At 33.1% G+C, this 21651-nt stretch overlaps 1 protein-coding gene across 1 annotated transcript in view; it reads right to left on the bottom strand.

Annotated features, from left to right (window-relative positions):
• The window catches only part of LOC107614549 (polyamine oxidase 1-like), a 13791-nt gene continuing 2016 nt past the window's right edge, over window positions 9877-21651 (bottom strand). Inside the window, exons 5-9 of the mRNA XM_016316739.2 lie at window positions 17409-17552; window positions 14888-15037; window positions 12357-12611; window positions 11158-11239; window positions 9877-10769 (exon numbers count right to left, since the gene is read on the bottom strand). Coding sequence (XP_016172225.1) covers window positions 10531-10769; window positions 11158-11239; window positions 12357-12611; window positions 14888-15037; window positions 17409-17552 — 870 coding nt within the window. The 3' untranslated portion in view covers window positions 9877-10530. The remainder of the gene's footprint in view (window positions 10770-11157; window positions 11240-12356; window positions 12612-14887; window positions 15038-17408; window positions 17553-21651) is intronic.

The raw sequence follows: 21651 nt of genomic DNA, 5'->3' as shown, positions 1-21651 counted from the left end.
GGTAAGTTCCATTTTCGTTTCAGAATCTCTATTCTTTTTTCTATTATTGAAATTGAAACCCTATGGTGAGATTTTGCCAATTTGGTGTTCTAGGTTCGATTTAGCTTGCAGAGCTTTCTGGGTTTGAGTTGCTACGCGTGTGGGAGCGGTAAGAATTCCCTAAACTTTAATTTAATTTTGATTTCATTAGAAAAAATCTGAATTTGGAATATATATGTGTATTAGGTGTGAATTAAGTTTATATACATGCTTTGGAAGTGAAAAGTGAACATTTGGAGGCTTGGTGGTGATTGAAGTTAAGCTTGTGGCTGGTTACTCTAAGCTTGAGGGACTGTTTTATAGCTTGTGAGGCTGCCTTGGATTAAATAAAGTGATCGGCCAAGGTATAGTTTAGGTTTCGCGCGTTTAATATATAAGGTTGTGTGAAAACTTAGGCTAGAGCATTATAGGATAGGTTGAAATGGTTTGATATGTTGAATGGTTAGTATTTGTGATGTTGATGAATAAATTGATACGGTATGGTATTGAGTAATTAATAATGGGAATTTAATGTATGTATGTGTATATGCTTGTATGTTGGTGATGAATGAAGGGTGATGATTATGGCAAGGTAATGGTGTGGTTGAGATAGTGAATGGTATAATTTGGACTTGTTGGTATTGACTTGATAATTAGTGTTGTAATGAGGATTGAAGAATTTCATGAAAATGGTAAGAATGAGTATGTGTAGCAATATGTGGTTTGTGCAAAAATTGGTAAATTGGGTGGAATATGATGTTATTGAGCTAAGGTTGGTAGAATTGTTGTGTTATGGTTAACGATTGATTATGTTGATGGTTGTGGTATGCTAAATTGGGTGGAGAAGAGGTTTGAAAAGAAAATGTGGTTTTGTGTTTTTGGTAAAAAAAAATTGATTATGAATGAACTTTGGGAGTCCATAACTTGCTCCTCAAATTTTGGATGGAAATGTGGTTTATTTCAAATGAAAGGTCGTTTTGAAAACTTTTGAACGATATATATTTCGTGAAAAACAGAATTTTGTAAAGGAAGTTATGGACGATTGAGGTTTAGGGTGAAAACTGTGTTCGCAGGATATCAAAACTGGTTTGTAGTAGCTTTCTGGGCATTCTGCCAATTTTTGGAAAATGTACGCGTGGCCCACGCGTACGCGTGGCGTGGCATTTTAATGATGCATGCACGAGTAGCCATGCGTGCGCGTGAGAGGCCAACGTGCATGATCACACGTACGCATGACTCACGCGTACACGTGAAAATGCTATTCTCTCTACGTGTGCGCGTGACCTACGCACACGCGTGACCTCTGTTTGCTGCAAAACTAGATTTTGGGTGTTTTAAACTAGATTTTCACTTCTAAACATCCATTTTTATTTCTTTTAGACTTAGGTATAGTACTAACTCCAGTAGCTAATTGGAGCTAGAAAAATAAGATAACTTGGAGATGAAGTAAGAGGTAAAATAATGAGTTATATGAAGGAGATGAGAATGTTAAATGAAGTTTTATGCCATCACTTGATAAATGATTATATATTGATTGAGAAAATGAAATGGCTTATGAATAATGATATCTGAGACACGAGTTTCCCTGGGTAAGAATCGTGGCTTGCCACCACGTGTTCCAGGTTGAAACTCGATACTCTGTTGACCCTAGGTCGTAAGGGTGACCGGGCACGTATAAATTCCCGGGTATGGATAGCCCCCATTGAGTGATTTGAATGATGAATGAACGTGAAATCTATGCATAGACTCATGGGATGCGCGACGGGGGACAGTCTAAGGTTTTCAGACTTGTCGGGTTGACTGGATAACCGACAGATGAGCCTCATCAGCCATAGGATAGGCATACATCATGTGCATTTGTTTGTTTTGATTACTGTGCATTACTTGGGATTGCCTAACTGAACATATACATCCTGCTACCTGTTACACTTGCTACTTGCACTATCTGTTTCTTACTTGTGTGTGAATCTGTTTGGTTATTTGTCTTTGCTGAAGTATGGATGACGGAGGGACGGAAGAATGGTGAACTGGTTAGGTGTTAGGTGTTAGGTTTTAAAGCAAGTAAGTATAGTGTACTTATATTACCTACCCCTATTTATGGCTTCTGCTTAGAAATTAAGTCTTATAATTGTATGACGGAGTTCCAGGATTGCCTCTGGCATTCCCAGGACCTTATTTATTATACGCGTGGCACCTTTACCATGCTGAGGGCCTCTGGTTCTCATCCCATACTGTGTTGTTGTTTTCAGATGCAGGTCGAGAGGCTCCTCGCTAGGCGTCTGAATCTTTGAAGAGGAGTAGTCCTTGGGACATTTTGGGTTCTCTGTTTGTATATATATTACTGATGTACTTAGCTTGCTCTCCAAGAAACTTGTTTATTTTGTTCCTCAGAGGCTACAGGAGACTTAGGGACTTGATTCTGTATTTTGGGTGTTTGGGATACTTATGTATATATATGTAAATATTCTCCGGCCAGCCTTGGCTTCGCAAGCTGAGTTAGGAGCTAGTTCCTCTGTATTATTGGCACTCTTGTGACTCTTTTACTTATTCCTAACCTCAACTCTTAAGTTTCTTAGCATGTAAGTAATTCTATTTTTCTCGAGCGTTGCACTTTTTATTTCGCGATTTTGTTTTACCTATTTTTCAAGGCTCCTAGTTTATTATACTCTTTCTACTATTATACGTATGTATTTTATTTTAGAGGTCGTAGAGCCTCACCACCCCTGTTTTACATCCTAGGTGTAAAGCTTTGTGTGGTAGGGTGTTACATTATGGTATTAGAGCAGTTCTTTCCTATAGAGCCTGAGGACGGACTGAATATGCTTCTGTGCAGTCTCTGTGTATGTGTCTATGTGCTATTAGGATATCTAGCTGATATGTGTAGCATACATGTTCGTGAGCATGCATTTGGGACTCTAAAGCACTAAACTTGAGATATTGAGACTGATCACCTTAATATCAATTGTTTGGTGTGAACAGGGACCAAATGTCGTCTCGCGGATCCGAGCGAGGTACCCGGAGGGAAAATCTTAGGACCAAACCAATGTAAGGACCTCGAGATGGAAGCTCGGGTGCTGGTACAAGCAACATAGGTCAATATTATAGGTCTATGACCCTTATTGATTTCCTCAAGAGTGGTCCACCTCAGTTTAATGGAATTGCCAATGCGTTAGAGGCTGATCGGTGGTTTCGAGATGTGGAGAGGTTTTTATACACTCAGCACATACCGGAAGTACAGTCGGTGGAAATAGTGACTTACATGTTGGAGGGAGATGCTCAGAAATGGTGGCAGGAGTTATATCATACCTTGCAGATGGAGTTAACATATATCCCTTGGAATAGATTCAATACGAAATTTTATGGGAAATATTTCTTACATGCACTTTGCATTACAAAGGAGTTGGAGTTAATGCAGCTGAAGCAAGAGAATATGTCTGTTGCTGTCTATACCCGTGAATTCGACAACCTGTGTCGTCTCTAAAATGTTTGTCAAGGAAATCCAGCCGACTATGAGGCGTGGAAGTGTGCTCAGTATGAGAAAGGACTTAGGAGAGACATCTTTAACTACGTGTATCCGCAAAGGTTAACGAATTTCACTGAATTGGTTAGGAAAAGTCAATTCATAGAAGATTACTCCATGAAGAGGGCAATGTTACAGGAAGGCTATGGAGAGACAGCTCCAGATAGGAAATGCCGGGATGCAACCGAATTCGATTCTTAGACCCGAGGTAACCATGAAATAGCAGTTGAATTTTTAGCTACCTTGCATATCATTAATATGTATTATCCATTTGTGAAGCATGACAAGTTTTGATGATCGTGGAGTCCGAGCTGATGGTTAGTGGAAGACTATTAGTTGTTAAGATGGAGCGATACTTAGCTAACTTAGATGAGTGACTAGGTTCTTAAAGGATGAAAATCAGAATGACGCAGTGGAAGCAGGATGGATTATACCTAAGGAATTGGAACTGTCGAGAGCTATGTGGAGTTACCATTTGAAATCCAGTGACATTAAGACTTTGAGGAAGAGGAATAGAGCGGATTCAACCTTTAGTTGCTAATTAATTAAGAGACGAGTCAAGGTAAGACCAAATTCCTATACGAGAGAGTTCTCGAGACCGTTCTTGAAGATGTACCAGAATTTCCACCATAGAGAGAACATGAGTTTGCGATAGACTTAGTGCCGAAAGTCGGATCAGTGTTGATCGCACCACAAGTGAAGACATCATTATAATCAGTAAAACTCAGGACCGAGTTGGAGGGAGTACGGGAAGAGAGAATCGTCCAACTAAGTGTTTCTTTGCGAGAGCATGCCAACTAATATTCACGACTTAATCTAATTTTTCTCTTATAGCTTACATTGAAAGCTCTATCTTGAATCTTTTCCTGTAAGAGCCTAATTCACCGTTCTTCCGATTTTGTTCCTCACTCGTATAAAGGTTGTCTCTTTTGAAATAAGCCTGAACTCATCCTAATATAATCACATAATCTTTGAATCCTAGAGACCTGCGGTACGTGGAGTTGCTCTCTTGTGGAAACTCGCGTTCCTTTAAAGCCAACTAGAACCTATTTAATTCGACATGTCTTATTCTTTTATTCAAGCTTTGATTCGAACTTCTTCCTTGAGATGCAACTGGATTTCTCTTCTTGTGTATTCCATTAGTTCTGTACAAGTCCGGCTAACTGTATACAAGACTTTCTTTTGATTCCTTGTGAACACCGTTCGTGTTACTTATTCGTCTTTTTAAACATAACATTTCTTTGAAAAAAAATCAACTCGTACTGGATTTTGCATCGTGGATAACTTTTAGATGCAATTATTAGAGTGTCAATCCTTTAGAGCAAGACTTTTGAACAAGAAAATGAACCAGCGACATTACTAAGGAATTTAGAGGCCTTAATCCTCGCTAATCGTATCGCTCGTGACTAAATAGATGCAATGAGGTGCACCGTGGGAATGAAATACCAGGATCCGATGAAAGCCTTCGAGCCATAGAAAGAAGATTGATCTTCATGACAATGCTTGTATCACTTGAGCCTAACGAACCATTTAGGGAATGACTACGATGTATTATTGAAAGCCTTAAGATGCATGCAGACGCAACGTCGTGAGGTTGTGATAGACGCCCTAAGCAAGAAGTTTCTAAAAGATTATTGGACGTTAATTCCAAAGGAGAAAGTGTTAGATGAGTGAAAGTTCTAAGTTGGAAGAGAGAGAGAGTGTGGTTGGAAATGTCGGTCTAAATTCATTGCTAGGTTACAACGTGGCATCGATGAAGTACGGGACGCGTAATGAGATAATAAGGAGTCGCCAAAGATGTCGAAGTTTGGTAAACAAAAGGGAATTAAGAAGAGATTTATATGTCCAATGCCGAAATAGAGATCGTAGGGTCAAGGACTTAGGGAGTGCAACTGGTGATAAGGAGCTACGAAGAGTACTGAAGCCGGTTGAATCAAGAAGATGCCAATAGAGGGTTATGTGTTGAAATCGGAAGTTGAAACGAGAAACTGTTGTCCGAAGCTTACAAAAGAGGATTTTCAAAGTTACCTTGAGATTTCTAAAACGTATCGCAAATCCAAGAAAATATTTTGAGCAGCCAGAAGTGAAGAACGAAGTGACAATCTATGTGATTACATGTTCGATGCATGAGAAAGAAAAGAGAGACCACCAGAAGCCGTGCGAAATGCTACAACCATCAAGGGTTCTACATTAAAGGTAAAAGAGAAATAGCTATCGATTTCGTGATAGAATGCCAAGGTCTAGGACAAAAGGTGATGCTGTTAGGAAATCATGGATCAAGTGATCAAGTCCATTTTTCCCATTTTGAGCAAGCTACTCATTGGGGATATTAATGAGACTATGCATCAGGGAGAAGGTGAGACTTCACAGTACGCTAAACACCTATGTATTAATCGGAAAGCTGGAACATCAAACGTCATAGTTCTTAAATTTGATGGCCGAGACAACAGAGAAAAAGTTACGCAAATTTGAGTTTGGATTCTCACTACGTAAGCCGACAAAAGAGTTAGGCAGATCCAAGAAGAAGACTTCTCAAGTTGGAAGAAAGAGGATACCTATTTCTGAAGATTACTTTAACAAACTAGAGTCAAGTGAGCAATCAAAAACTAAGAAGTTGAATCCTGCCAAGTTCGCCCATTTCAATGTTTGGAGAATATTGATGGTTAGAGGTGTGCCAAATAGTTATCTGCCGTACTTTTTGAACCTATTCGACGTACTCCATATTTCGTAACTTCTGAAACATGCTTCTAAAACAAATTCATGTCTTACAACCTAAGCCTGTCTAAATGAAAGGAGATGGATATTTCGAGTAACGGGGTCAGCTTCAAGAAACTCTGAATACGCCAAAGGACTACCCACACCTCTTTTCAGATAATTGAATCTGAATTTTGAGGGCAAAATTCCTAATTAGGTGGGTAGGATGTAAACCGCGTGAAATTAGCGAATAATTAGTCAATAAATTGAATTTTAATTAGGAAAATTAAAAATGCAAAACTAATATCAAAATAGAATAGAGCTCTTCAAAACGAGAATTTTGATACTAATTTTGAAAAATTTGGGCCAAAGTTGGACCGGATGGGCTGAACCGGCTGAACCGGGATCCAGATCGGGCCCGTGGGTCCAATTGAACCCATAACTTAAAAGAAGCAGCAGCTTTTTCTTCCCCATTTCATACACACGATGCCAAACAGATTGGGGAGGAAGGGAAACTCCATAACCCTCATCAAATCTTCTCACTACCATAACTTTTCCGTTCGAGCTCCGATCGCCGCACCGTTCACGGCCACGCGTCCATCGCGTCGAGCTCTACATTTCTATCGGATTAATTTTACTGGTAAGCTCTATTTTCATTTCAGAATCTCTATCCCCTTTTCTATTATTGAAATTGAAACCTATGGTGAGATTTTGCCAATTTGGTGTTCTAGGTTCGATATAGCTTGCGGAGCTTACTAGGTTTGAGTTGCTACACATGTGGGAGTGGTAAGGATTCCCTAAACTTTATTTTAATTTTGATTTCATTTGGAAAAATCTGAATTTGGAATATATATATTTATTAGGTGTGAATTAAGTTTATATACATGCTTTGGAAGTGAAAAGTGAACATTTGGAGGCTTGGTGGTGATTAAAGCTAAGCTTGTGGCTGGTTACTCTAAGCTTGAGGGGCTGTTTTATATCTTATGAGGCTGCCTTGGATTAAATAAAGTGATCGGCCAAGGTATCGTTTAGGTTTCACGCGTTTAATATATAAGGTTGTGTGAAAACTTAGGCTAGAGCATTATAGGATAGGTTGAAATGGTTTGATATGTTGAATGGTTAGTGTTTGTGATGTTGATGAATAAATTGATATGGTATGGTGTTGAGTAATTAATAATGGGAATTTAATGTATGTATGTGTATATGCTTGTATGTTGGTGATGAATGAAGGGTGATGATTATGGTAAGGTAATGGTGTGGTTGAGATAGTGAATGGTATAATTTGGACTTGTTGGTATTGACTTGATAATTAGTGTTGTAATGAGGATTGAAGAACTTCATGAAAATGGTAAGAATGAGTATGTGTAGCAATATGTGGTTTGTGGCTAAATTGGTAAATTGGGTGGAATATGATGTTATTAAGCTAAGGTTGATAGAATTGTTGTGTTATGGTTAAAAGTTGATTATGTTGATGGTTGTGGTATGCTAAATTGGGTGGAGAAGAGGTTTGAAAAGAAAACGTGGTTTTGTGGTTTTGGTAAAAAAATTGATTTTGAATGAATTTTGAATGAACGTGAAATCTACGTATAGACTCATGGAGATGGGCGACGGGGGACAGTCTAAGGTTTTCGGACTTGTCGGGTTGGCTCGATAACCGACAGATGAGCCTCGTCAGCCATAGGACAGGCATACATCATGCGCATTTATTTGTTTTGATTGCTGTGCATTACTTGGGATTGCCTAACTGAACATATACATCCTGCTACCTGTTATACTTGCTACTTGCACTATCTGTTTCTTACTTGTGTGTGAATCTGTTTGGTTGTTTGTCTTTGCTGAAGTATGGATGACGGAGGGACGGAGGAATGGTGAACTGGTTAGGTGTTAGGTGTTAGGTTTTAAAGCAAGTAAGTATAATGTACTTAGATTACCTACCCCTATTTATGGCTTCTGCTTAGAAATTAAGTCTTATAATTGTATGATGGAGTTCTAGGATTGCCTCTGGCATTCCCAGGACCTTATTTATTATACGCGTGGCACCTTTACCATGCTGAGGACCTCTGGTTCTCATCCCATACTGTGTTGTTGTTTTCATATGCAGGTCGAGAGGCTCCTCGCTAGGCGTCTGGATCTTTGAAGCGGAGTAGTCCTTGGGACATTTTGGGTTCTCTGTATGTATATATATGACTCATGTACTTAGCTTGCTCTCCAAGAAACTTGTTTATTTTGTTCCTCATAGAGGCTACAGGAGACTTAGGGACTTGATTCTGTATTTTGGGTGTTTGGGATACTTATGTATATATATGTAAATATTCTCCGGCCACCCTTGGCTTCGCAGGATGAGTCAGGAGCTAGTTCCTCTGTATTATTGGCACTCTTGTGACTCTTTTACTTATTCCTATCCTCAACTCTTAAGTTTCTTAGCATGTAAGTAATTCTATTTTTCTCGAGCGTTGCACTTTTTATTTCGCGATTTTGTTTTACCCATTTTTCAAGGCTCCTAGTTTATTATACTCTTTCTACTATTATACGTATGTATTTTATTTTAGAGGTCGTTGCGCCTCGCCATCCCTTTTTTACATCCTAGGTGTAAAGTTCTGTGTGGTAGAGTGTCACACAAATAATTTCTTGAACTGATATAGGGGTGGCAATGGATAGGGTAGGATTTGGATCTAATTCTAACTCTACTCGTGGGTTGAGTTTTTACGTAAATGCTACCCGATTCGCGGGTTGAGAACATCCTAATTCTAATCCTACTCGTTCTCAACCCGTGAGTATCCATCTCTACTCGTGGGTTACCAAAAAGATGCAACATTATTATAGAACTTGATGAGCATGCAAATTATAAATTCAACACAAACAACACAATCGTCCCATTAACAACATAAAATATCAAATATTCAATTCTATATAAAAGTCTTTACTAAAATTAATAACACAAACACAAATAAAATCAATGTAGGTCTATGAACATTCCATTTTATATAATTTTGTATTTATACATCACTAAAATAGACTAAAATTTATATAAAACAAACGTGTCATCAAGTGGTTAAATTTTTTTTTTACCAAGTGAGAGGTCAGGTTCAATACCCATCTAAAATATATTTTTATATAAATATATAACATATACATATACAAGATGCACCGCACTCAATCTTACTCGCTACGGATCGAATTAGTAATCCTATCCGACCGGATTGGATCGATTGAATATCCGCAAGTAGAGTACAGTGTACTGCCACTCCTAAACTGATATATCGAGATTTGAAAATTACAAAATATATGATTGTAATTTTATGTCAAACTACTAAAATATTAAATAAAAGAAGACAGTTTGTAATTGGTTAACTATTTTTTTATATGGGATTATTTTAAAATTTTTGAGTATATTTTTATTTTTTTATATTTTTTGTGTGTACGTATTATTGTAATTTACTGCTTTTACTATCCTTCTAGCATAAATCTTATTTTATTTGTTAATTCTTTTTGGAAAAACATCGTTTCATCGTTTGTGTATTTAAGTTAACAAAAAACATGCCGATGATGAAATATCCACATAAATTTCATACTTGTTATACATATTTTCAGCTCAATTAATTACGAAACTCTGCATTTTTCACACGAATGAAGTACTCGTTTTCTTTGAATAACATCAATTAATTATCAGCTAAAAATCGATAAGTGGATACAACATCTAAGCCAGCATTCTTACAACATATTTTTTACTTCTGGCCATAAAAGAAGAAAATAATCACAAGAATAACTAAACCAATTAATTCCCTTAAAAAATATGAGAAATGTTAGAGAGTCATAAGAATTTACTGTTTTGACCATCAACTTAATTTCTTTAGTCTAACAATCTAACATACTTTATCTCATACTTTTAACCATTGATGGTTAATTAATAGCCAAAATCGATAAATTTTGATGGCTCTCTAACATTCCTCAAAAAATATACCCTAGTATGCTCCCTTAGCAGTGATATCATATGAACTAATCTATATAGTGAGAGATTAGCGCACCCTGTTTTGTTAATCTAATTTTAGCCCACCAACATTGTTCCTATTTTTTTTTTTTTGTTAAATCTCATTTTACGTTTACTTTTGCTACTTCTTCTCCTCTTTCTTCACTCCTTTTTCTGCTTATAGAAGACTCTGTTAATCTAGACTACCCCATGGCACCAAGGGCTTGAACGGGACTCCGAATTTGAATCAATACCCACCAGGCCATGATGAATCTTATTAGTTATGCTTCTTTCGTCGTCGTCTTATTCTACATTGTGATTCTCAACAACTCTATGCAGTCATAATATGGCCTCTGGGGCTGCATATGGCCTCTGGGATCCCAAGGTTGCCATTGAGATATAACTGCGTAGGAATATCGCATTTGTGGATATTCGACACTGTGTCTGGTTGAGACAATGATAATGACCCTGTCAATGCTAACAAAGGCTCTAACAATAGGGATTGGTTCTCCTTTTTTCTTTCCTTTTCCTTCCACATTTCTTCAAGTAATGCTTTGCCGGTATCAATACCTGTTAAGCATAATTCAACAGCAGAATTAAGCCATTGTTCTTAGAGTTATCACTTGTCAAAACCTTCAAATTTTACATTTCATTCAAGACAAATTAGTCCTCAAATTTCAATTGAATCAAATTGATCTCTAGCTAAAATAACTAATATGCATTAGCATATGTCAAAAGGCATTAAGATGGTAAAATTGAGTAAGACTAACGTGATGTACATTAGTTAATGAGAGATTAAACACTTTCTTGTCATTCGATATCTTTATTTTCATTGTCTTGATTCCGAGCGCACCATACTTTTAATTAAAAATTGTGATAGGAAGCCATATACTTTTGAAACTCACTATTTGGAGTTAAAAAGGAGATGCCACCCAAATATTTAGCTTAAATGTCTCACCTGCAAGGTAACCACCATGTACGTAGCCATTAAATCTTTCACTTGTGTGCTCTCCTGTGAAGAAAACGCGACCAACTGGGGCCTGAAATATGCCCAAAGAAGCAATATAAGGGTCAAGGGACAAAACAGTTTAATTTGTTACCTTTTCGATCTTTGATCTGTATGGAATAAAAATTGGAATACAAAACATCCAAAAATTGGAATATTGAGCCCAACAGGAAAACTCAAAACATATCAATGGGTCTCATCCCCACAAGGGCCTTGACCGAAAAAACAAAAAGGAATGCCATCGAAGATTTTCAAGATTTCATATGTTAAATCAGATTTCATTATGATTTTTATTGAATGTCCTCCAACGGATAATTTCATTAAGATTAAATAAACTTTGATGTACATGTGTTTTGGATTCTCCTTCCACTTTCATTAAATTAATAGGAAGTCCTAAAATAAAGCAACATCAAAGGAAAATTTGGTACGTCACTTTAATCTGGCCCTCCTTTTCTCATTATTTTTTGGAAGATTGATCAGCAGTGAAACCAAACAAAGAACAAATTATATTAAATTCATGCTCTAAATAAATATATTTGTTATCTAAATTAAGTCACTTGTGTCACAAGGAACTATAAACTACGACGACAATAAGCTAGCTGGCACAAAAATGTAATGAAGAGCGATAATTTAATTATAATTGCCAGCTGTTAGTTTTAAGTCATCTTTTGTTTTGTCTTGCCATAAATTGCAGTGCAAAATTTTAAATGCAAAGACAAATATAATGCATTGCGAAGGAAAATGCCACATAATCATTCAATGTAGAAAAGGCAATCATTTGGTATCCATCTAAAATTAAAGGATAAATTACGCTTCTGATATATTATGGCTTAATATGTATGTTTTACACAATTTTAACACATGAAATAATCATACATTTAACCAATTTAACATATAGTTAAAATTTAAATAAAAATAATTTTTTTAAACACGTAAATATTGGACAAGTTTTATAATTTTATGAAAATGAAAATGATGCCATAATTTTATTATCTATAATTTAATTCAAATATGACAATCTATATTTAAATAAAATACGTAAAAAGCTTTATTCTATCTTGAATATACATACAATTAAGCTTATACGATAATATATAAAAAATAGTAATTTATCTTAAGAATATTAAAACGATTAAATACTACAAACCAACCTTTATATTGTGAAAGACGTTAAGATTTGAGATAATGGGATAGTTGCTGTAGCTGCCACGCTGAAACCTGTTATTCCACCAGCGGGGAACAAGTATATCAATGGCATCAGGTATGTTGGGACCAAACATATCCCTGATAACAGCCATGGCTTCTATCAAAGTCTCTTCATCAGACTGAGCTTCTACGCGTTTCGATTCCTCGTTTGTCAACGTCACTACTAAGATGTTGGAACCGGGATATGCGTTCTCCATGTGCTAGTGACAGAGCAACAAATCAGCAAATAAGTTAAAAATGTTAAGGATTAGTACGCAAGGAAATTAAACCAGACAATTAGTCCGATTCTGTATAAGATTCGGTGAGTAAGCAAAGAGCCAGACAACTCATTTGTCTAAGTTATTTCAAAATTATTCTAGTTCTCGTGTCAAACAAGTAAAATAAATCTGATTCTGAGTCCAATTATTTTCATTCGTCCCCTAAGTTAATATAATAAGAGCCAAAGTCAATGCTCATTGCGCAGGTAAAGACAAGATGAATATTGACAATGAGTACCAAAATCCAAATATGATCAAGAGTCCCTTTTTACCGTTCCTAAAACTAAAACTCAGAAACACTGTTAGCATAAATAATCCACTAGTTCAACATAAGATTGTATTATAAGACTACTAGTAAATGGCATGTTCCAAGATATTTATTCTGACATATGATGCTACAAGAGTTATAACTCAACTTTGTTTGTCTTAATATTATCTCATTCATTTTGAGTTTTGACTGACGAATTTAATGATCATCTATACCGACCTAGTGACCAAGTCATGACATCAATACCAATTACTATAGCTCATCAATTTGATGGTTATATAAATCATCTTTTACCTCTTAACAAAAGAAAAGTTTTGTGTTTTTACGTTTTACAAGCTCTGATCTACAAACTCTATTTCATGTCTTATACCTATGCTTCTTATAAATTATTATTTTTTAACATTATATATTCATAGAGCTATTGTACACTTGTAACACTACAACATAAGAATTAGAGCAACTTCTGTAGGTATAATTTTGTTATTCTCTATTTAACTCCGACTAGAATTCTTGAAGAGCTTTTAAAAAAAATTCTTCAGCCGAATTGTAGTTCGAAATCACCACTTTACTTCGACTAAGCATTCTATGAAAAAGGTTTCAGATGAGAAATGCATTATTAACAAGGAATATATCAGAAATATTTTGACACGTTGAGTAAGAAACCAATCATAGATAGAACAGTTTCCATACGAAACAAATTAAAATGGATAACAGAAACAAGCGGATACCAACACTACAAAAGTTGTAGAAGGATAAACAACCATTTAATTTAATATTAACGCTAATAAGCGAAAATGTATTATATCTTTGTTAGGAAAGATATAAATTTAATATAACCGTTACAAGACAAGTGAAAATAGTTGCAGCAAAAGTGTGTTATCATGTGCAGGAAAAAGGGTCAAAAATCAAAATACAGCTGCAAAATAAGAATAAAATAAAATTCTTAGATCATCTTACGCAAATCAGGGACCAGCAATAGAACCAAAGCTATTTCGCTATCGAACAAAAGAGTTGTTTATTGTTCTAAACAAAAACAAAAGAGATGTTTCTATCACTTATGGCCATCAGTATTAATATACTGAATTGGCAGACAAGAGGATTAGACAAAGAGGTAATGAAAGTTATCACAAACATGTTTTGAAGTTCAATTGATAATTACTTCGGATTTAGTGCTTCATTTTATAGATAATCATTGTATTATAAATTATAAATATTACTAATGTCTAACCAGTATTTGACTACAAACAGGAAGACAAAAACTACAGTTTTGTATGCTTAAGATATACTCTCTTTATTTTAAAACAAGTGTCTCTTTTATTTTTTGGATTTATTAAAAAATTAATATATTCAGACAACATTTTAATTTTTTTAATGAGCTTAAAAAGTGAAAGAAACACTTATTTTAAAATAGAGAGTATAGTTTAATGACATTATTTAATCTACTTCGTTGTAAATCAATACAATTGCAAGTATTGCTGACTAGAAATGAAGATGAACCATGTGATCACATGTAATTATGTAAAGCACATAAAACTATAACAGAGTATTAGTTAAATAAATCCTTAGCAATATGCCAATTGTTTTAATTAGTTTATAATCTTTAATTTGAATGATCCAAAAGCAAGATACATGAGTTCAAGTAGGGCCCTAAGATTAGGTAAGCGGCTAGTAGTCTAGTACTTTCATGGGAAGTATAATTGACAGCATAGCATTCGTCATTAGATATTCTAAATGCAAGCATTTCATATGCAAACTATTTCACATAGAACACACATTGTAAAGTTTGTTATCTATTCACCCTAATCTTAATCAGTAGATCAGATGACAATAGCTTCAAGTTTCATTGACATGAGAAACAAAACATAAACAGAGAAAGCAAAACAGAACACAATATTAAATTACATCATGGAAACATGAACTGGCATCCAATGAGGAAAGTTACAAAAAAAACCTGCCAAAATGTGTAGTAGCCTCGTCGCTCGTGAGCATATATGAAGAATTCCTTTTCGGGTCCACTTGGCCAGAACTTATACGGGAACTTGAGAAAGATTTTGGTGTACACCATCACATCACATTTCTCTATGGCTTCCATTTTCCACCTCTTCAATTATTTATTTATTTTATCATGGACACATTGAAGCAGGCAAGTATATGAATCAGGAACAGCAAGGAAGAACCAAAATGCATTAGCTAATAATAATAATAACATTGAAGATGCATTTAGACCAATAAGCCAGCTCGAGGAATGAGCATATTCTTTTAAAATTTTAGATTTTATGACCTCAATAGTGTTCCAATGTATCTTGTTAGAAACATGAGTCAAAAGGCATTTGGCAAAGAGTAGAACTCTTAAGATATTAACTCTGACAGCAAGTCAGTAATCACAATAGTATTATTAAATCATATGAAAGGTCAACTATGTCGTATGTTGAATCGATAAGGATGATGGTACCGGAATGATTTTATTCCATCTAAAGAATCATATACTCTTTCCTCCTTTTCATAGGACCCACAATTGGTGAGACTTAGGTCAGATGAAAATTTTCTAATGTTTCAATCCTTGCCAGTTGCCACAGTGTATTAGTTATGGATCGAAGTTAAAATCATCAAGAAGGACTTTTCAATGGGGTCATCAACTCCTTACATTTTAACCTTTCCAACATTTCAAATGTATAGATCATAGTTTGGTAAACATTATAATTTAGCTAAAAACAGAACATGTATAACTGCACAGAGGTGAACTTACAAATTAGTTACTAATTAGTCGGGGTTTGCATAAAAGTAGGAATTTGTTATCGAATAGTGTTAAGAATTTAAGATATAAATTAAAAGTTTAAAACTAAACTTCGTATCAAATCTGAACACAATCATATTCATTACTTAGACTACGGTAAATAGCATTTATATAAATATGTAGTTAAAGAGTGTACTAATGGTATTCGAATTAAATAATATATATAAGTATAGATGAAGTAACACAATTTTCAAGTTAGAAGGAAAAACAAGATGATACATGCTAGTTAATAAAGAAAACCAATTCATTGAAAGTTTAAAAATTTATTATAATTGCTCGTGAAATTTGATAGTCAAATTTAAACATCTAGTCTGAATGAACTTCATAATGAAAAAAATCTTAAGATTTTAATTTAATTGGTTAACATTTTTAATTAACAGTCCAACGTATTCAAGACTTCAACTCAGCAACTCAGTATTATATTTTTAATACGGAATATTAATAACTAACTTGTGGAAACGAGTAAATTGTAAAGCACGTAGACAATGATTTTTGGGAACAATGTGAACAATTGGATTCTAAAATTAGCCCAATAAAATAAAAACACAATACACCCTCAAATTACCCACTTAAATATTAGATAACCATCCGCATACCTAGTAAATTGAACATCCGATATATCCATTGTTTACATTGGTTAGCATTTTCATTATCTACCTATACTTTTCCAATTATAAACACACTACCCTTCTTTTCACAGTTACATAAATTCGAGCTGGCGCCTTCCTCTGTCCACGTGTTGACCTAACCAGGAGGGCTAACAATAGACCATTACTAACAACCAACAAGACGGTGGTGGATCACTAATACCGTGGATCATGCAATCCATGGTTTTTACATATGAAGACACACCTCGAAAGTCTATCTTCTGGTGCTATCAACAAGGGAGCTCAATTTAATACAACACAAGGACCTAGCTATCCCTATATTATTTTTTATTTTCCAATTTAATGATATATTTAAGACTGTGGGGCCACGCACTGTTAAACAGAATGGAAACTCCCACCTCTCCCCTGTATGAACAAACTACACCCTAGAGATTCCATTTCCACCATGGTTGACATTACTAGAAGCACTTTCTTTTCTTTTTTTTTCTTGGTTTTAAAATTTCAAATTATAATTAACCAGAGTTTTGTGCAAATAATACTTCTCTAAAAAGGTACGAAATATATTAATATACTGTAGTTAATAAATAGAGATAGAAGTAAAACATTTTTTTAGGAAATCAACTTTGTTTTAACAATCAATCAACCAATAAAAGAGTACATGGACGAAGATTAAAATTTTGAATTATTATTGTAGAGGGAAAAATTTTAAAGGAAAAGAAAATTATTACCTGGATACTAATCAATTTGTTAAAAATAATAACTGTATTAAAACATCTTTGAACTCATCAAATTTGGGATTAAAAAAGACATATATAAAAGGATAGTTTAGGAACTTCCAAGAAGAAACCAATATGACCATGTTGTAAATGTGTTAATGCATTATCATAAAGAACAAGAACTGGCTTGACTTTCCGATTGTTAATGCCATATATAAAACGACATTAGTATGATAAGCAAAGCAATGTACATATTATCAAAAACCAATGCTTGAGTTCCACATCAAGCTGAACTGAGAGTAGGACAAATATATAAAACAAAGAAAAGGAGACTAATATGTAGAGAAGACTTACAGGTAAAGGTGGATTAAAGGAAATTAGATCACTTTGGAGAACGCCAATGCTAACGGACAGAATAACGTAATTAGCTTCGTAAACGCAACCATCTTCTGTTATCACCCTAATGCCAGTTCTCGAATGCTGCAGTTCCCTGACAACCTGCGCAGATCCATGAAAACGATCACATTTCATCTCAAAAGTAAATGATATTAAAGTTATGATTAAAACCCCAATTTTTGTAAGACAACTGAATTTACAAATTCAAATGTGTTTGAATTAACGTTTGTAAAGGAATGCTGATATGAGTATGTTTTTTGCAAAATTAAATTTTGATTAAAACTGAATCAATATTAATGTGATTTGTGTTTGTATATTTTTTGCCAAAAGTAATTCTGAAAAACATGAATATTATTTGGATGATATTATCCAAAATTACGTTGGAATATAAAGTCACTAAAAAGAAAGTAAAAGCTAAAAATTGATATACCATTCTTTAATATAAAATGTCAAAATATATAATTATTATTATTATTATTTCAGTGTAATTTTAAACAATGACAAACAAGAAATTGTTCCTCTTATAAAAAATATGTTTAAAACGAAATTCAATGCACATCAAACTAACTAAATATTATTCAAATACAATTGTATTTACTCGAAACAACCTTAATATAAGTTGAGAGATGTTCAAAGACAAACCAAACACACACTATCACTACCTCAGCTTACATACCTACTAATGTATTATTAGTAGGATTTTGTTAACAGAGGTTATAAAAATGAGGATAAACTACTAAAAATGCATTTAAACAATTTTGTCACTAACAAAAATATACTTGAATTTTGCTACCGATAAAAATACATTCAAATAATTTAAAAACACAACAAAAATATTCAACGTTAAATATGTATTTTTCAAAGAATATTTTAGACATTAAATACCCAAAAAAATTAAATGGAGAATTCATCCAAAGCAATAACTTTGCAATAACCACTCCAACATTGAAATCAATTATAGTAATCAATTAAAGGATGATTTATTACGAATTGAAGGAAACTGAGCATATTGAGCACAGATCCTGTTGCAGAAAGATTTGTTGGATCTCTAAAGTAATTTACCCAGAATCGCAACAACAATTAGAACGAGGTCAATTAGTCTCTGAACTTTGAGCAATTGAGGTATTGCCTAATAAATGGAGATAGAGAAGTGCTAAGAGGCTAGCAACTTTTGTGTTTTGTAATTATCAATTGGCTATTAATAATGTTTTTAATAGTGTGAGAAATAGTGGGAGATCACTTATTTTTTTTTATAATTAAATACTCACTATAAAACACAAAAGTTGCTGGTCTCTTAGACTTTTTCATGGAGATATTGACAACACCCCCTCCTTCCATATCATTATTACTGATGAAATGACATATCACCTTAGGTTATTGCTATTAGGTCAATTCAAATAGTAGCGGTGGTAACAGAAATTGGAACTCAGGGACCTACTTATTCATGTGTAAGGCGCCTTTGGAAGAAAAAATGAAAATGGAGAGATAGACAGAGATATAGAGCCAGTGACTAAGATTAAATCAAGTTTTGGTGTAAAATATACAGAATTAAGTTATATCTTAGTATTTTATTTAATAGACTTATATCTGCCTTCAAGCTTTATAAGGAGAATTTCAAAGGAACCGAAATTTTGTATTACAAAACTTAAATTTTAGTTATCCTTAATCAATAAATATAATACTAAATCTTAATCTCCTAATTTTAATTTTAATATCTGAAAATAAACACTATCTAAAAAATTATAGAATTAAAATAAAAGACAACTCAAAATATCGACATAGAAGATAAAAAAATTCTACGCATATTTTCAATTCAATTTTATTGAAAAGTTCTATATTATAGTCTATACATATTTTTACCATAATGATTTTCAGTCAATCAAAATTAAATTTGATTAATGATTGCTATTACCTTAAAATCAAACCACCTCAAATATATTTTTTTTATTTTTAGACAACTGATTTTTACATTTAATTATATCCTGTGTCAACTTCCGCTTCATTACTACTTTTGAATTTTAATATGGCCTCCAGTTGCACCTGAACTGTTAGGCTACCCTTGGATTATTAATGATAGATAAGATATTAGAATGCAATAGATTTTAAGAAAGTAGAATGGAGCCCAAACATAAATATGGTTCCCCAAACTCTCTAGATTGACAATTGACCAGTCAATTCTGGTACGGATATAATTATTATCTGATGACCAGATGTTTTTGTATTCTCTTATGTGGGTTGGTTTGGGTATCTCCGTATCTGGCGGCTGCTTGTTTAGATATCACAATTTTAAATAAATTAATTGTTTTTATAAAAATTTTATGAAATAAGACAATTTTATAATTTAAATTTTATTACGATTTTATATTTTATGTATTTATTTTATTTTCTTAATTTCACGTAAAATATCAATCTTATTTATTTTGATTTTTGGGGTTTAATTTTCCTTGAGACACAAATTAAAATAGATAAACCTTTAAAAAAAATCACTCTCTAATTAAGCGGAATATTTAGTTTCCAACGTACAAAATAGAGGAAGTGATTAATATTTTATGGAGCACTATTTTACCGACTAGCTAGACTACAATGAATTTAGGAAAGTAAACAATGAGCAAATAGAAGAAAAATAGTTCAAATGGTACTGTATTTTCATATAATTTTAAATGGATAAAATTAATTTTTCTTTCTTCAACAAGGTCTACTTTTTTTATTTTGTTACCTAATGCCTTATGTACATTGAATAATAGAATGAAAATGAATTGTGTTTTTATTTTCTGTTTTTATTTTTAGTGTTTTTGTTTTTAAAATTTTGTGAAAGAAAAATCAAAAAGTAATAAGGATCTTGTTTAAAATACTTTTTAGTGAAACCTTTAATTCTATTTTCATCCCCTAGAAAATCTTTTCAAGAAACATATATAATCTCGGAAATAGATTCTCTCAATTTTTTTTAACAATTGATGGAGTAAATTATAATTTTTCATCATTAATTTTATAAGTGGGATGAAGAGAAAATATGAAAGAGAAAACATTAAAAGATTAGAGATCACATTTACTCCTTCAATTATTAAAAAAATTGAGAAGAACTATTTCCTTTCATTATTTATTTCTAAAACAACTCATTAATATAAATTCAGCTGCTTTGACATTCATAAACTTTATGAATAAAGATTTAGAAAAAAAAAAGGACAAATAAATTTTTGATTTTTTATTTCGCAGATATTTAAATTTTCGAGAATTTGAAAATACATTTAAATCTTTGACCTTTTCAAAATTTAGATATATTGATTCCTCATATTTACTTGGGTCTATCAAACCTAATGAAAAAATCAAACATGACTCCCATTATATTGACATGATTGATATAGATGCACATAGGAGAGTTTTTAAAATGGGACAAATTAGACTTAAAAATCGATGTGTTTAGATTTTGAAAATGCCAGAGACTTAAATATATTTTTAAATTCTCAAAACTTAAATGTTCGGATACCAAAAAATCAGAGATCGATTAAATTTATTTGCAATAAAACTGAAAAGCCACATTATAATTATTTGTGGCAGAAAGTACTAAAGTGATGAAAGCTCCACGAAAAAAGTTAGTGATAGATTTGAAACCATAACTACTTAACATAGCAAGAGATGATAAAAAATAATATTAAGAAAGAGAAATTATATATATATATATACATAAAAAATAATATGTATATATTTTTTGTATGTAAAAAAATGATAAACATACATATTCTCTTCCAATTTATCAAACTTAGTACCATCTAATAAATACTCTGAAGTCTGAACAAGTATCTTTAAATATTTTTAACTAAATTCTAAAAAACTAAATGCATATGATATTCTCTAAAAATACTAATTGACTAATATTTTTATATTTATCTTATATTTAAATTAATACTAACTTCTAATTTTTTCGTAAAAAATATTAATGAATTAACATTTTTCTTATACATACATAGGCAGGCACACAGTAAAACAAAAACTGAAACAGTTCCGAAAAGTCATTTTCTGCATACTACTAATGTAGGACAATTGAGCACATGTAACAGACAACCAAATCGCAATGTTCAGAATTTATTATTTTTATTTATTAATTATTAATATTTAAAAATATAAATTAAAATTTGTTGTTAAATTATTAAACAAAAAATTAAATTAATAATTAAAAATAATAAATAAAAATAATAAATTATAA

The sequence above is a fragment of the Arachis ipaensis genome, chromosome B08, assembly GCF_000816755.2.
Source record: "Arachis ipaensis cultivar K30076 chromosome B08, Araip1.1, whole genome shotgun sequence".
Taxonomy (NCBI): domain Eukaryota; kingdom Viridiplantae; phylum Streptophyta; class Magnoliopsida; order Fabales; family Fabaceae; genus Arachis; species Arachis ipaensis.
This window is presented reverse-complemented; position numbering and strand designations above follow the sequence as displayed.